Source organism: Rousettus aegyptiacus, unplaced genomic scaffold, assembly GCF_014176215.1.
Source record: "Rousettus aegyptiacus isolate mRouAeg1 unplaced genomic scaffold, mRouAeg1.p scaffold_m13_p_2, whole genome shotgun sequence".
Lineage (NCBI taxonomy): Eukaryota > Metazoa > Chordata > Mammalia > Chiroptera > Pteropodidae > Rousettus > Rousettus aegyptiacus.
Genome location: NW_023416295.1, coordinates 142,660,944 through 142,676,219, shown reverse-complemented (window position 1 = coordinate 142,676,219; position 15,276 = coordinate 142,660,944). Strand labels below are relative to the sequence as shown.

At 35.9% G+C, this 15,276-nt stretch overlaps 1 protein-coding gene across 10 annotated transcripts in view; it reads left to right on the top strand.

The window, feature by feature from the left end:
• PPFIBP1 (PPFIA binding protein 1) overlaps positions 1-15,276 on the top strand; it is a 144,685-nt gene that overhangs the window by 112,158 nt on the left and 17,251 nt on the right. For 5 of the 10 annotated variants that reach the window (XM_036236764.1, XM_036236767.1, XM_036236762.1 and 2 more), the window contains 6 exons: positions 1,475-1,507; positions 2,910-2,971; positions 6,029-6,113; positions 8,589-8,743; positions 13,353-13,456; positions 14,031-14,087. In XM_036236764.1, coding sequence (XP_036092657.1) covers positions 1,475-1,507; positions 2,910-2,971; positions 6,029-6,113; positions 8,589-8,743; positions 13,353-13,456; positions 14,031-14,087 — 496 coding nt within the window. The remainder of the gene's footprint in view (positions 1-1,474; positions 1,508-2,909; positions 2,972-6,028; positions 6,114-8,588; positions 8,744-13,352; positions 13,457-14,030; positions 14,088-15,276) is intronic. The other 5 variants (XM_036236768.1, XM_036236771.1, XM_036236766.1 and 2 more) reach the window with 3 other exon arrangements.

Below are 15,276 nucleotides of genomic sequence, written 5' to 3'. Positions count from 1 at the left end.
ATTATGAGACAGTTCTTGTCCAAAATGCAAGATAAGTGAGTGTCAAAAAGAATTAAAAGGAACCATTACTGTGTCCCAAGATGATTTCCCTCTAAACTGAAATAAACATAAAGACATTTAGACAACATAAAGACATTTAGAAACCTTGTCTGCCCTGTTGAGAGAAGAAGGGAAAGCCTCTGTATTTGGAAAATAAGTGAAATTTTTTTATGATGCGTTGAGCCCTCAACCTTCTAGAAAGCAAAAATAGGCTAATTCTGTTTTTCGAAAAGTGCATAAATTTACCCAAAAACTGTTTGCATAACTGAGGAGGTTTGTCCTGGTTATTATTACATGGACTATAATTAATAATAATGTAGGTTATACTCAATAGAAGAGAACTTTAATGAAATGTATTTTTTTGAATTATATTTGGAAATATAAATGCTCATAATATCTGACAACACTAAATCAATTTTTTTTTTTTTAATTACAAATGATGACTGTGACAAAAGCAACTTCTGACTCCTTGGAAACAGAACAAATTCCATTTAGTGTAGCTTTGGCACATTTTTATCTCTTATGTAAACTTTCATATTATTGTTGTCTGTTGAACAAGGGGCTTGAATTAAATTACTGCTAAAGTCTTCTTGGCTCTAGAGACCCTGGCTTTATATACCTGTAGGCTTTCCCTATCCATCAGAAAACTCAATTTATCAAACATTGAGAAAAATGAATCACTTCCCCTCCATAATGTGGCATATGTAGAATTGTATGTTCTTAAAGGACATTCACAAACAGTTCATGCTTTTAGGATTCAAAGAAAAAAATGGAATTATGGGGCATGTAGGCTAGCGGGTGTATAGAGTAGAGCTACCCTAGGTCCGATAGGACTGATACCACCAGCCTGTGAACTGCTTGTTACCGACCAGTGCAGAACCAGATAAATACAGGGATTGAGAGCGAGTGTTTAGAAACTTCATGGCAATCTGCCATTGTCATGACATCTAACTCCATGGTCAGTGGGCTCATCTCATTGAATAGGAAATAGACCATTTCAGCGGTGAGTTGAATGTGACGTAAGCAATGTACTAGTCACGTTCAGGAGGGCCGTGTATCAAACTGTAATGGAAATGCATAAAACGGCCAGTGCAACATTAACTGGCTTTTCATCACATGCTGTGTAAGAAGCACTTGTGCTCCACAAGCCTCACTTTAATGTGAGAAAATCAAAGTTTATAAAGACGAAGTAACAGGGGTAGTAACTCAAATTTAGTTCTTCTGATTAATTACATTAGATTCTCTTTTAACCTCACATAAAGCATTTAAGTTGTATAGTGCAGGTCCTGAAGTCATAAAATAGGGCTTAGTATTCAGTATATGAGGTTAGCGTCTCTTTATATAGGTAAAAGGAGATGAAATAATAGCGCTTTAAAAGTATTATTTATTGTTGTAATGTATGCTAACTTCCAATTCAATGGGTTTTCCTGCACAGATGAAAATTTTAAAAAGAAGCTCAAAGAAAAAAGTAAGGTTTTTGGTGTATTTCCATCAGCCTTTACATTCACCAAAAGTACTGCTCGGACTGTTCTTTGCATGTGTTTTAAAGCATTTCTCTCACCAAAGATGTGAAGTTGCTTCATCAATAAGCTGCCCATTTCTTCAGAGTGTACAAAATAGAGCATAAACAAATAGTAAAAACAAGGAGTAAAAGACCGTTTTTGCGGATTTGATCTGATTCAGCCCTTTTGCTCCACAGGATACGGCAGGGCACCCAGAGAGCTGGAGGTGAGAAACCATTTTCTCTGTGGCCCAGAAAATACAGGGTCAGAGGAGAAAATAATGTTTATACTCCTATGGAAACCTATTTTTAAGGTTTACCATAGTTGAAAGATTATTTTGAACTTTGCTTTTGCTTTTTAATGTTTTGTAGCCCATTTTTTTCACTGAGGTCTACATTAGGGGAGGGGTTAAACATAAACCCAATCGGAATTACAGAAAAGGTTATACCCAGGCTGATTCGTGGAGTCTGGATTATTTAACGCAGCATGAAGATAAATCCTTAATGGCTCTTTCCTCCAGACATCGAACTCTTAAGTCAAATTTCCGTAGAATATACCTTAATTGAAAATGTTATATCAATGCTGAATGATGCATAGCTTTAAAAAATTATCTTCGGTGGTTTTTTTCCCCCTCAAAAGCAGGCAACTTTAGCAGAAAATTTTTTATTTCCTATTTTTTAATCTGTGATTCATCTAGGCTGACTTTTTATCTTTAATTTTTTTATTATTATTAAAGTAACATGCTTTTATATTTGAATATAAAATTTTAAGGAAAATCGTATTCATTTTCTTTGGCCTTTATGTTTTAAAAGAGTTTTGGAAATGAAGTTTATAGATGAAGCAAAGTACTTAATATTCTTCTGTATGGAACCCACAGCCAGCTTCTTAGCATGACTACTCATGTAAATACCACATTTCATCAGACTCTTACCATTTGTGTCTATATCTCAGTTAAAAATGAATATCATTTTCTCTGCTTTTGTCATTACGTACACCTCGTTCATCGCTTTTACCCACTGCTTTATAGGTTTCTGTTTTGAAAACTGTGTTTTTATTGTTATAGCACTGAAATTTCACTGTCAGTGTTCTCATGAATATTTTATTGTTGCTTTGAGAGATGGTAGTTAGCTTTCACTTATTCTTATTTTTTTATCTGGAATGATGACTATTCAGGTGAGAGAGAGAGAGGTGTTCGCTTTTTATATTTTCCCTAAAAGAGAATATGGATATAAATGTGCCCTTTAAAACAAACCAAACAAATGATTAGCACCTTTACCTTAAAACATTTCAGTCTGAAGAGTCAGTAGCTTCTCACAACTGTCACACATGTTAACTGAACTGACTCCTGATTTGATGTGATCTTTGCAGATATTGAAGTACAAAAAATGAAAAAGGCTGTGGAGTCTTTGATGGCAGCAAATGAAGAAAAGGTATCCTGATGAAATTTAAATCTTTACTTGGTTGTGTTATAAAACCGTTTTGATCATTCCATGCATTTTCTCGAGATATCCCAGTTTGAAAGAGCGTACCCTAAACACCCCTGAAGTTGAGGGGCACTCGTTCTCCCTTCCTGCCCACATGTGCTTACCCCCGGGAGTCACAGTTGTAACTGGCTGTGTGCACAGGAATGGAGACCAGTAGCTCCACTGAGAATTCACTCTCCCCTACCTCCCATGAGTTTAGAAAATGTCTGAGCTCTCAAATCGGTTCTTTATATTCCGGTGACAAATGAAAAGTTATAGTCCATAGCACATCCTTTCTGTGGTCACTGGAAATTCTGGGCTATCATATGAACTCTGAAGGAGGTAGCCCATGACAACTTTAGTTTCATAGTCATGTTGATTTTCTTCTCGTATACATGTTATTTCATTCACACTCCTGGCCTCTTTCACATCTGGGGTTGTCTCTGCTCCCCTGAATAGCAAGGTGCCAGAAAGCAGAGGCACAGAGTGAAATCAAGCATGGCTCCAGGCTTTGTTTTAGCTGTGATGGCCTAATGCCAGAGTCTCCAGGAGTTCTTTTCCTCTGGTTACATCTCCCCACTCCATCCTGCTAAAAGCAGAGATGCAGTTACCTTACTAAAGAAATGTGTTTCTTCATGGTTTACCTGACCAGACGTGTATCTAGCAGGAAGCAATAGCTGGGTTCAGCTCCTGTAATCAAAACTGCTCTCTCCTCATGTCCCTCAATGAATAGAAGGAGTCATTTTCTCAAGGAAAGAGGAGTTTCAAGGAAGTAAAAAAAAAAATGAGCAAATGCCAAAGAATTCTGTCTTGATCTTTTTCTCCCATTCTAAATTTCTTTCTCTCATTCTTGCCTACTCTGGTTTATTTGTGTATTTATTCTCACTCTGTCATCTCTTTATTTGATCTTTATTCCATCCATGTATATAGGTTTCTTTTTTGTTAGTCTTTCCCATTATTGAATAAAAATAAGTCATTAGCAAGCTATCCACAGAGCTTTTAGTTGGGGAAAAAATAACCAAAATTTTTATTTCTCCCCCTCAAAAAGCAATAATAAAAAACAAAACTCCTAATGTTGAATGAGGGCTTACTAGATGCTCAAGTAGGAACACCAAGAGTGATATAACTTCTTGGCAGTTTCAGAAGGCTTCAAAGAGGACATATTTGAGCAGATTCTGAGGAAGAGCAAGAATTGTTTATCAGGAAAAATGAAGTCTTCTAGGCAAAGAATCCATAAGAAAAACATGTTTTCAAAACCAAGGCTTGAAACAGCCCAGTGCATGCTGGGAATGTTCCGGAGCATGAGATAGAGGTGGAGTGAGTATATGAGGCTGACAGAAGAGCTGCAGTGAGTGATAGCCAACCTTGTATACTAGGTTAATAATGATCTGGGTCTTCATTTGTAGAACTTGGATGATGACATAATTAAACTGCCGTTTTAGAAAGCTAACTCTGGTGGCAGAATGGAGGCAAGAATAAGGAAGGGAGAGCGAAGGCAGGACAAATTAAGAGGCTGTTAAAATAGTCTGGGTGAGTAATGAAGAGGGTCGAAGTAAGGCCATGGAGTGACAGTGAAGTGGTGAAGAAGGAAGAGATTTCAGAGAAATTTACAAGTTAACAAGGTTTTTAAATCTTTGGATTCGAGTGCAGATGATGGTGCCTTCGGAGAGTTAAGGAATCCAGGTAGAGGCCGAAGTACTGGGGGCAAATAATAAGCTTCATTTGGGATATATTCAATTTGATGTGTTCATGAAACGTTTAAAAGGAGATTTCTCATAGAAAGTTAGAATATGGATCTAAATTGCAGGATAAATGTAGACATATAGATTCGTAGGGAGTGAATCTCATCAATTTTTGGGAGAAATATACAGAGTTGTAGATTGGTGGGGGCTAAACTGTGGTTGATGTATCAGTTCGTTTTTGCTCCATGACAGATCACATTTAGCTCTTCTCATACTTTTGTGGTTTGGCTAGGTGGCTCTTCTGGTCTGGGTCGGCTTAGCTAACCTCTATATTTATCCAGTGGCTGGGATGGGGCTGGATGGTGTAGGAACGTGTGACTCACATGTCTGATGATTGACAGACTGGTCCAGGGTTGGCCCCAGCTGAGATGTCTCTTCTCTAAATGGTCTCTCATCTTTTAGTAGACTAGCCTATGCTTCTTAATATAGTGGCCTTAGTGTTCCCTAGAGCAGCAAGAGAGGGCAAACTGTAATGTGCAAATACTTTTCATTCAAGCCTTTGCTTGAACCACATTTGTTGATATCTCATTGGCCAAAGCAAGTCACATGGTCAAGCCCAAAATTAGTGTGGGAGGGGCTAAGGAGCTCATTTTTATAACTAACCACAGTGAGGGCATGGGGAAAAGAGAAGAGGGTAAAAGGACACAACCTCGAAGCTCTATGTTTTGGAGTCTGGGTTGGGTAGATAGTGGGGGTTATGAAAGTAGAATATCTATCTGGTCGAGGGATTAAGAAATCTAAATAGAAGAAAAGAAAGAGTAGAGAGAAAAGTAAAAGAAGGAAAGAATGGGGTCAATCAAGTGCCAAATAGAGATCATATTAGAAAAAAGGATGAAAAGGTTTGTTGTTTTTAGTAAATAAAAGATCTTTGAGGACTAATTGAAGCAACTTTGGTCGAGTGTTTTGGGAAGAGAAAATCCAGGTGGTGATTAAGAGCTGACAAAGACAGCAAGTGTAGATCTTTTTTTCAAGACTTTACATATAAGTTAGAGAGGAGAGTAATTAAAGTTGATTTTTTTTTCTTGTTTTGTGTCTTATTACCTTGTTTTGTTTTTGTTTTTTAAAGATGGCAGCTGAAGGATAGGATCTCTAAATTTAGAGGTACTTTTTCTATATCTCTGATGTACGTAGGAAAAATATTCTAGATATTACCAATTTTACTAAAGTTTAGAAGTATTTTTTGAATACTGTAAATAATTCACGTCTACTCATTCTTTGTGTCGCAATTACTTTTACTGTTTAAAATCATAGTATTAAAGATGATAATTCACTTTATTAACAGGATCGGAAAATAGAAGACCTTCGACAGTGCCTGAACAGGTACAAGAAAATGCAAGATACAGTGGTACTGCCCCAAGGTAAAAAAGGTAGTGTAGCTCTGAAGGCTTTTCTACTTACCTTGATTTTAAGTGGCTATGAACTTTTACATTTTGGCCTCAATTTCTCTCATGGAGCATATCTGTTATCTCAAATTAGGTAGCTCATTCATTCATTCAACAGTATTGTTAGGCATCTGTTCTCTGCCAGAAGGTGTGTGTGTAGGCTAAAGAGCATACCATAGATTAGTTGGTCATGGAGGGTCTCTAAGGAGCTCGTTAGATAGCACTTCAGAGAGAAAGAGTACAATAGCACATGCAAGGGCTTTTTGAGGGGATGGGGCAAGGACTTAGTGTGTTTAAGAAGTAAAGACCAGTGTGACTAGAAGGTAATGGTCAGGGGGAAGAGTGAGGTGGGATGATAGACGTGAGTACCAACCAGGTCATGCAGGTGAGGAATTTGGCTGCTACTTGGACCAGAGAGATCCACTGAAGGGTCTCTTAACAAGTTTGTAACAAATGGACCATCCTGGGAGGGAGCAGTGTTGGAAGGAAGGAATGCCAATGAGGAGGCTCTGCAGTATTTCAAATGGAATGATCCGATGGCACTGATTGGAAATGTATTTAGGTGTTAGAATTAACATGATGGTGTGATGAATTAGATGACAGTAAAAAAGAGCCAAGGTTCAAGAAAGGTCAACATTTCTGACTAAAGTAATTAGGCAGATGTTAATTCCATTTACCAAGGTGGGAGAAGCCTAGAGAAGGAACATCAGGAATTGTGTTCAGCTTTGAATGTCTTAAGTTAAAAAAAAAAAAGTAAGATATCTAAGTAAGGATAGTTATGCATTTTATTGTATTTGTTATAATTTTATCTGTAGATAGGCCAATTGGCCATCTTCAAATGTAGAAAAGCTTTGGAGTCATTCAAACAAACAAAAATGTTAAGAACTTTGAAAGTTCTCTTGTTTATTAGCAATGCATAGATGGGGTTATTTGATATAAAAATAAGCATTAGAAATTAATAAATTTTTTGGAAGGCACTCGTGAAACACTCAAATTTTGAAGTTTTAAGTTTGGTGACTTCACAAAGAAAATCCTGCTTTGGATTAGAATATTTGAAAAAAAATGGATCTTCATCTTTTTGTTCACAGGGCCTATCATATGGTAAGACTTTATAAATATCTGAATGAGCAAGTATACCTCTAATTATCAGTGTTGACTTATGGCAATTCTCATTACTCTGCATTTCTGTATCTTCAAGAGTCTCTCTTTTAAGGAATATTACAAATTTGGAGTAATTAGTTTTTACATTAGTTAAATCATTTATTTTATAGAACCTCAACACTGTAATTCTTATGTTTACCAAGAACAGATTAATTTCTATGAGTCGGCCATATTGTGAAATATTTTAAAAGTAGAGAAAAAGGACAAAAATCACTTACAGTTGCACTGGCATGATCCCTATTGGCATTTTCATGTATTTCTTTCTAGTCTTTTTTTCTATGCACATAAATATGTAGCTAAAAGAGGTAGTTTTAACCCATGTAGAGCAGGATAAATTTTCATATACCATTGAAAATTATATTCTTTTCTAAAGAAAAGTTATATAAACAGTGATTTCAAACTAAGATTTATATTTATTTAATTAATATCTCATACAACTCTAATAACACCTAAATCCTAATACTTAGGATAAAAGTCTAGTAAAAACTAATTTAAGAAACTAGGTCTATATACTTGTTTAATACCTTTAAGCAAGTATATGATTTATTATATTCCATTCAGAGATTAGAGTTTTAAGCATCATTCTTTTCATTTTTGAAAAGGAATAGCTAGCCCTGCTTTGATCAACGCTTGAATCTTCTACATTTCTAGAAATGTAAAAAAATCCTGAAAGTTGTTGCTTTGCTAGATGTGTGGTTGCTTTTCCTCCTTGGGCTGTTCTTTCTGCTTTAAAATGAATGGAATAAAAGTGTCCCCTTGAGGGATGAAAAGGCCATTATCTTTTTTTCTTTCCTTTTGATCCTTTCTGTTTTTTCAGGAGCACAGTGGTGATGAAAACTGAGTTGTTTGAATGGTGACTCTGTTGCCGTTCAGAATCAGTTTATTGTGCCACCACTGGCATTCCTCAGCTTGGTTATTTCTGAACTGAAATTTGTAAAGCCCCAAATTCTGAAACAAAATGGCAAGAGTGTTGTTAAGATAAATTAACTTTGCATTTCTATTTTGTGAGTCTATGATTGCATCTATTAATAACCACTATAAATACTTCTATTAATACTTCTATTAATACTGCTACTGGATACTCAGGTAGCCCTGGTGCTGAGGTAGGTGCTTACAGTTTAAGATGTTTCCTAGGTCACATGCTTTTCAAGTGATGCCAAGAGATGTTGACTCTTTGAATTTTGAGGATCAGAAAAATTGTGACATTTAACATATTTGAGATTCTTATCTCTTTCCAAAAGTGAAATGGGAATGAATGAAAAGCTATCATTGTCCTCTTTTTGCTTTGTCTTTTCCAAGGCCAAGATGGTGACTATGAAGATCTGCTCACTTACGGTTCCATCTCCACTCTGCTGGACACGCAGAGTTTTAGCGATCTGGAGAAAAGTCTGTCATCTACACCAGTAATGGGATCTCCCAGTCATGACCCATTTAACACAAGTGTTCCAGAAGAGGTATTTACAGACTCTCAGTATTTTTTTTTCATGGTGAAGAGACTGTCATTGAAAGTCAAAGAAAGTGCCGTCGATAACACGAAGCACATGGATTCTTTTCTCAGTTTGATTACTGACTTAGTTTGTCCTGGCAATGTTTGTGTCCTACAGGTCTTTATTTGAAATGTGCGGGGTTTCTTTTCCTTCTCCTTAGTAAATAAATGCCCCAGGCAATGTCAAAATTACATATATAATTCGGGAAAAACTTGAACCCTTGGAGTTAGGTGTCATCTTAAATATGAGATTGTAATCTATAATTAAATAACAAGTAGGGAATAAATAAAGTGGAGATAAAGTGAGATTGCATAAAGAAATTGATTTTAGTCACTTCTGATTGTGACTCTCAAAGATGATGGAATAAAATTCCCCTCTGACTTCTTTAGATTTGGAAGAAGCAACTGGAGGTTCAAAATAAAAGTCTTAAATTCGTTTACTTTCACATCAAAATGCCACCAATACTACTTCCATTATCTATTTTACACCACCCCAAAACTCTGTGGCTTGAATGATGACATTTATTTTTGCTGACCAATTTGTCATTTGGGCAGGGCTCAGCAGGCACATCTCTCTCTGCTCCACTTGGCAGCAGCTGGAGTGGCATGAAGCCTGGGGGCTTGAGTCATCTGCAGGCTGCTCGTTCATCTGTCTAGTGGTTGGGGTTGGCTGTGGGCTGGGACCTGATGGAACTACTGTATGTGCCTGCTTGGCTTCCTCACAGTATGGTGGCTGGCCACTGAGGAGGAGCATTCCAAGAAGAGGACTAAGCAGATTTTATGACATGTCTCAGAAGTCATATAGCATCTCTTTTCCTGTAGTCACAGGCCTATCCAGACTCAAAATGAAGGAACATAGGCCTTACCTCTTGGTGGACAAGTGGCAGTATCATATTGTAAGAACACATGGGATGGAATATATTGGTGCAACCATATTTGGGAAATAAATCTACTCCTCCACTCCGGCTACAACACTTTACATCCCTTTCCCATGCAAGATACACCTATCCCCTCTCTGAAGACCCCTCAGTCTCATTCCAATTAGGCATCAGCATCCCAGGAACTCATCATCCATTAAGATGCAGGTGAAGCTCCTCAGGTGCATTTTCTTGGGCACAGTTTCTTGAATACCATTCCATTCAATTTTAAGACCTGGGAACTTAAGACGCGAGCGATCTGTCCCCCACACACCTGACATAAAATAGTGGGATAGGTCTAACATAACTGCTGTAGGCACTCTCATTTAAAAAATAGGAAAAACAAAAGGTGCACAGGTGTCACTAGTCTGTAGCAATTCCAAAATCCAGTCGGGCACATAGTGTCAGTTTTTTTATTAGGGCTCAGTCCTCTGGGCTCTTGGTTTTTCCGAGTCATCCTTTTCCAGAAGAAGAAGCCCGTATTTGCAGATAGTAGTTTTCAGTATAAGTGTCCATATAGATACAAAGCTGCCTTTTCATTTTCTGTGATTATCGTTCCTTTTAGTTTAATTTGGTATAATATTTTAAACATTTAGATCTCTTATCAATTTGTAGTTCCTTCCATTAGATAAAAGCATATCCCCAAATACCTTCAAAATAAGCCCTTCTCTATCTTAGTTTCCTTGTAGGATATTCCTTTATTTTTAGTTTTTTATTTAAAATTTTTTAAATTACAGTTGACAGTGTTATATTAGTGTCAGGTATATAGCGCAGTGGTTAGACATTTATATAATTTGCGAGGTGATCTCCCAGACGTCTAGTAACCACTTGACAGCATACATAGTAATTACAATATTATCAGTTCATGTATTTCCTATACCGTATTTTATATCCCCGTGACTATTTTGTAACTGCCAATTTGTACTTCTTAATCCCCCCGCCCTGAAGGGTTCAATGAGACAGCACCACCTTAAATTGTCCTGAGGTCTTAACAAAGCCACACACGTGGCTTTAAGAATATTTTCTTGATAGCACCCTGAAACCATTTTTTAATTATATTGTATGTGCTGTCTAGCGAGATTAGGAATGAGACATAGTTTTATTCTTGAATGAAACAAACCTGGCTTCCTTTATTTAACAGTTCCTTCTCTGGTCCTCTCTAACATTTTACTCTTGGTAGTGAGAAGAAACCAAATGGCATCTTTACTTTTTGTATATGTTGCTGATAATTACACAATGAGAAAATGAAATTTGAATCGAATGAAAATGAGTTTTCTTCTATGATTAGAAACTCAATGAAATTTTAATCAAATGAAAATGAGTTCAAGGAGAAAGCAATTAACATTTCCCTTAAATGTAAGAGAGGGCTCAAATATGTCATTAACAAGAAATTAGTGGATGGGGAGATTGGAGGAATATGGTTAAAAGGCACCAATTTCCATTAAGATAAATAAGTTCTGAGATAACATATGGCATGTGACGACTAGTTAATACTGTTGTATAGCGTATATGAAAGTTGTTAAGAGTACATCCTAAAAGTTTTTTTACTGTGGTAATCATTTCATAATATATGTAAGTCAAGTCTTTATGCTGTACACCTTAAACTTATACAGTGCTGCATGTCAGTTATGTCTCAAGAAAATTGGAAGGAAAAACTCCTTACAGAATTAGTTAAGGAATAGAAATACTTCAAAGGAAAAAAAATACCCTAATTGTTAAATATGTATCTATACTCAAGGTAAAAATTATATTTGATAGCCAATGAGTGTGCTGCATTTACAGAAAAGCTGCTGTTATATATAGGATACACCCAGATAATCTCAGGTCCTTTTAAAAAAAATTCTTTGTCATGTACATGGTAGTTTAATGACAGATTATTTATTTTTTTTTAGTTTGGAACAGGAATGATTTGATGAAGATTGAGGGTGTTTAGCTACATTTTTAAAAGAAAAGCCAAGAGGAAGATTTGAAGTTGGAGTTAAGCCCTACCTAAAGTTGGAAAGTAAATCAAGAAAATCGATTTGCTGGTCAAGCTGTTTTTCTTCTATGATTAGGAGCCCAATGAGATCCATAAACTTAAGGAAACAGGGATAATGGCTAAATAAGTTACCCAGGATGAATCAAAGATTGAAACTGGAGGAAAAAAAAGATAGTGAAATAATCTCCTATTTTATAATGATATGACTTGTTAAAGAACAGAATTTAACTGAGTAGATTTTAAAGATCTTATTAGCTTTATTTAGCAAGTCATGAATCAAGCAGCATCCAGTCTAGGAGATAGAAAGGAGGTCTGAGAAGCTCTTCAAAATAAAAGGGTTTTTGTAGAAGGGAGCAGGAACAGACAGGAAAGTCATATGTAGTATTTTCTGATTGGTTAAAGCAGGGTGACTCTCCTTACCTGGAGCAAAGGGGAGTCTTGGAGCCGGGTTAGGTACCATGGAGAAGCGAGCAGGTACTGACATACATGGAGTTAACATGAGCTACTCCATCTTGGGCCCAGTATCGTTACGGAATTTATTACTTACTTAAGTAGGTGAACTTTGGTGGTCAAGGACATTTTCTCTTCAAGCTGATCATAAATAGAGTTTTTAAGATGCTTAGGGCTCAGGGATTGGTGGACTCTCAGAAGCAAGATCGAGTTGACATCAGCCGTATATGGTTATGAAGGTGAGACTGGTGATTGGTTGGTATTTGGAAGTGTGTTCGCATGTGTGTTTGCTGACTTCTAAAAGTGAATCACGAATTGCTCAACTTGCAGAAGTGAGTCAACTTTTGGACATGAGTTTTGTTTATTTTTTTGCTGGAATATTTTTTAAAGTGTTTCATTTATTTGTTCATGATGTGGCCCACAATCTAACTGCTCTATGGTTGTCAGAAATTATTGTAAACCAGAGTATAAAAATTCTTTCACAGAGTCCATCCTTAGAGTACACTAGACATTTGTTTAGGGAAGTACAGTCTGCATTTTTTTGTTGTTGTTGTAATATCGTTATTATTAAGCAAAGTGTTTAAGGGATGCAGCCACAGAGTACATTATAAGTTATTTTAATTATACTTTTCATCAATTCTGTTCATTGCAGTTAGTCAACTTGTTCACATATAGAATAATAATTAACTGGCTTGACCAAAATTCGGTTTTAGACAAGTGGTAGGAATTAAAGTGAAACAGTACTTTGCTTACAAAGTACTTAGTTTGTTTCACCCATATCTCATCATAAATCATTGCAATCCTGTAATGGAGGCTGTGTCATTTTCATTTTGCAAGGAAGAAAAACAATTTCCAGTTAAGTAATTTGCCTAAGGTCACTATGGTCAGTTAGGTAAATGTGTCAGAACCAAGATCTCCGCCAGGACTTAAACTTGTTAGAATTTGCTATTAACTTATTTAATGGTATTTATTACATTTTATTCACAATATTCAGTGTCTTATTCAGAACCAAGTTCAAAGATTACCTCCTTCTGGCATGTTTTCTCTGATTAGTACTTCTAGATATTTATATCTTAAAAGCATTTTATAAGTATAGGAATGGAGTTCTGAACACAGGTATATGAAATTTTATTGATAGACCATTTAATTGTCTTACTTAATTTTCTTACTCCGTGGCTTATGTTTTGTTTGTTCAATGGATTAATTTTTGAATTTTTATTATCGTACTACAGTTCCACACCGGCATCTTGCCAGTTTCAGTTCCTTCATCTAAAGGCTTGGAAACTTCTGAAAAAGGAAAACTGCCTCCTAAGCCAGAGACTTCATTTGAAGAAAAGTATGTCATTTATGACCTAATTTTGCAATATAAATTTTTATAAAAGTAGAGCAACCAAAAGCAAAGGTGCATTGCGTATATTTATAGATACAATTTTTTACACAGAGAGCAAGAAACAGCAAAATGCATGCCAGGGAACCCATACCCAGTTCTGTATTATTGAAATAAAAGGTGTGAAGCTAAAAGCAATTGGAGATGAGGCTGGGGAGATGTGGTGATCAGGTTAGAGAGGGATTTTAGGGAACTTGGGTTTCATATTCTAGGTCATAGGTGGTCATCAAAGTGTTGCAAGCAGTATAGAGACCAGTTATGTGCCTGAGGCTATTTGGACAATGGCTCTGATGGAGGCAGGACACTGATACGATAGTTTCTCCATAGGCAAATAAAATTGTGGGGAACATATTCTCAAATAAATTGCCTATTCTTACAATTAGAAAAAAAAATTAAAATCAAAGAAGAGAAAGAAATGGCTTTCCATGCACAGTTGTTTGTTTTTGACAGTTCATTTCATTTAGAATAGATATGGCCTTTTCTTCGTGAAGTTCATAATTTTTTTTTTCTTTTTGCATTTTAGTAATGGAAAAATGATCCTTGGTGCTGCTTCTGAAACCCAAGTGTGTGACAGTCTTTCGTAAGTTACAGTTTATTGAATGTTGAAAATGTGACAGATTATTTGGGAGAGACTAAGCTTCTGTTAAACTAACAATAACCAATAGTATAAGTGAATGACTGTGAGGCCGCAATAAAGTAATGCAGCCGTAATGATTGAACGGGGGTGGAGGTGAGGGTTGTACGTTTACAAAGAAATACTTGCTCATTTATCATTGTCTCATGCCAAGTTTCTGTAGCTCTTTAGCTTTCACTGATTCCATTTGAAGTTCGTGCTTTTAATTTTATTTTTGTGCTGACATGTTTTGAATCTTGCAGAAAAGAGTCACAGAGAATGATGTGATGGCTAGAAAGGCTGCAATGGTTTTTTGTACTTTCAAGTTAATAAACTGACCTAACATCCATGTTTATCCAACATCTGGATTAAATTAGGAAGATCTATTTTTAGAGTAGTACTCAAAGATGAGATCTTTTCTTCCCATTATCTTTTACTTTATTTGGTATTCTAACAACTTATTTACACATAAATACATGAGAAGAAATGCCTTTTACAAGTTTGTATATTTATATTATTCTGTTTCTCAGAACAAAGGTATTACTTTTTTTTTTTTTTCTTTAAACTGGTCACATATTCCTACCTTCAGATTTTGGGTGAGACCAGCTCTATGAAATTGAATGCTAATTATGTGAAAGAGAAAGTCTCTGGATGTTTACAGCGGCACTTTGCCTTCGCTAGGATAGCAAATGCATTATTATGGGCAGTAGTAGGGCTTCTTCTATTATGCTTTGATCAGAATAATAAATTGAAGTACTTTGCTAGGCTCAGAAAATTAATTTCTTTGTGAATTGAAAAATTAAATTTTTATTCTTTATTTTAATTAGAAGGATTACATAAAAATAGTTCACGAGTATTTTAAACATTCCTGGTGTAAATGTATATACATGCAGAGGATCTAGCACTAGTCCATGGAAAACACTGGTTTAAATTTTTAAATATTGACATCGCAAGGATATTCCTAAGTATTTTTCCAGCTACTCTAACATGTGCAGGACATTTAGAGCTATTGGCAGGACACTTAACCACCCCTGCTTTTAAAAGAACTAAATGTTATAATTCACTTAAGCACATAAGTGACTGCCTGAATCCAATTTTCTTTTATTACCAAGATTCAACCCACACACAATTTTAGTTACTTTCCAAGATATTCTAC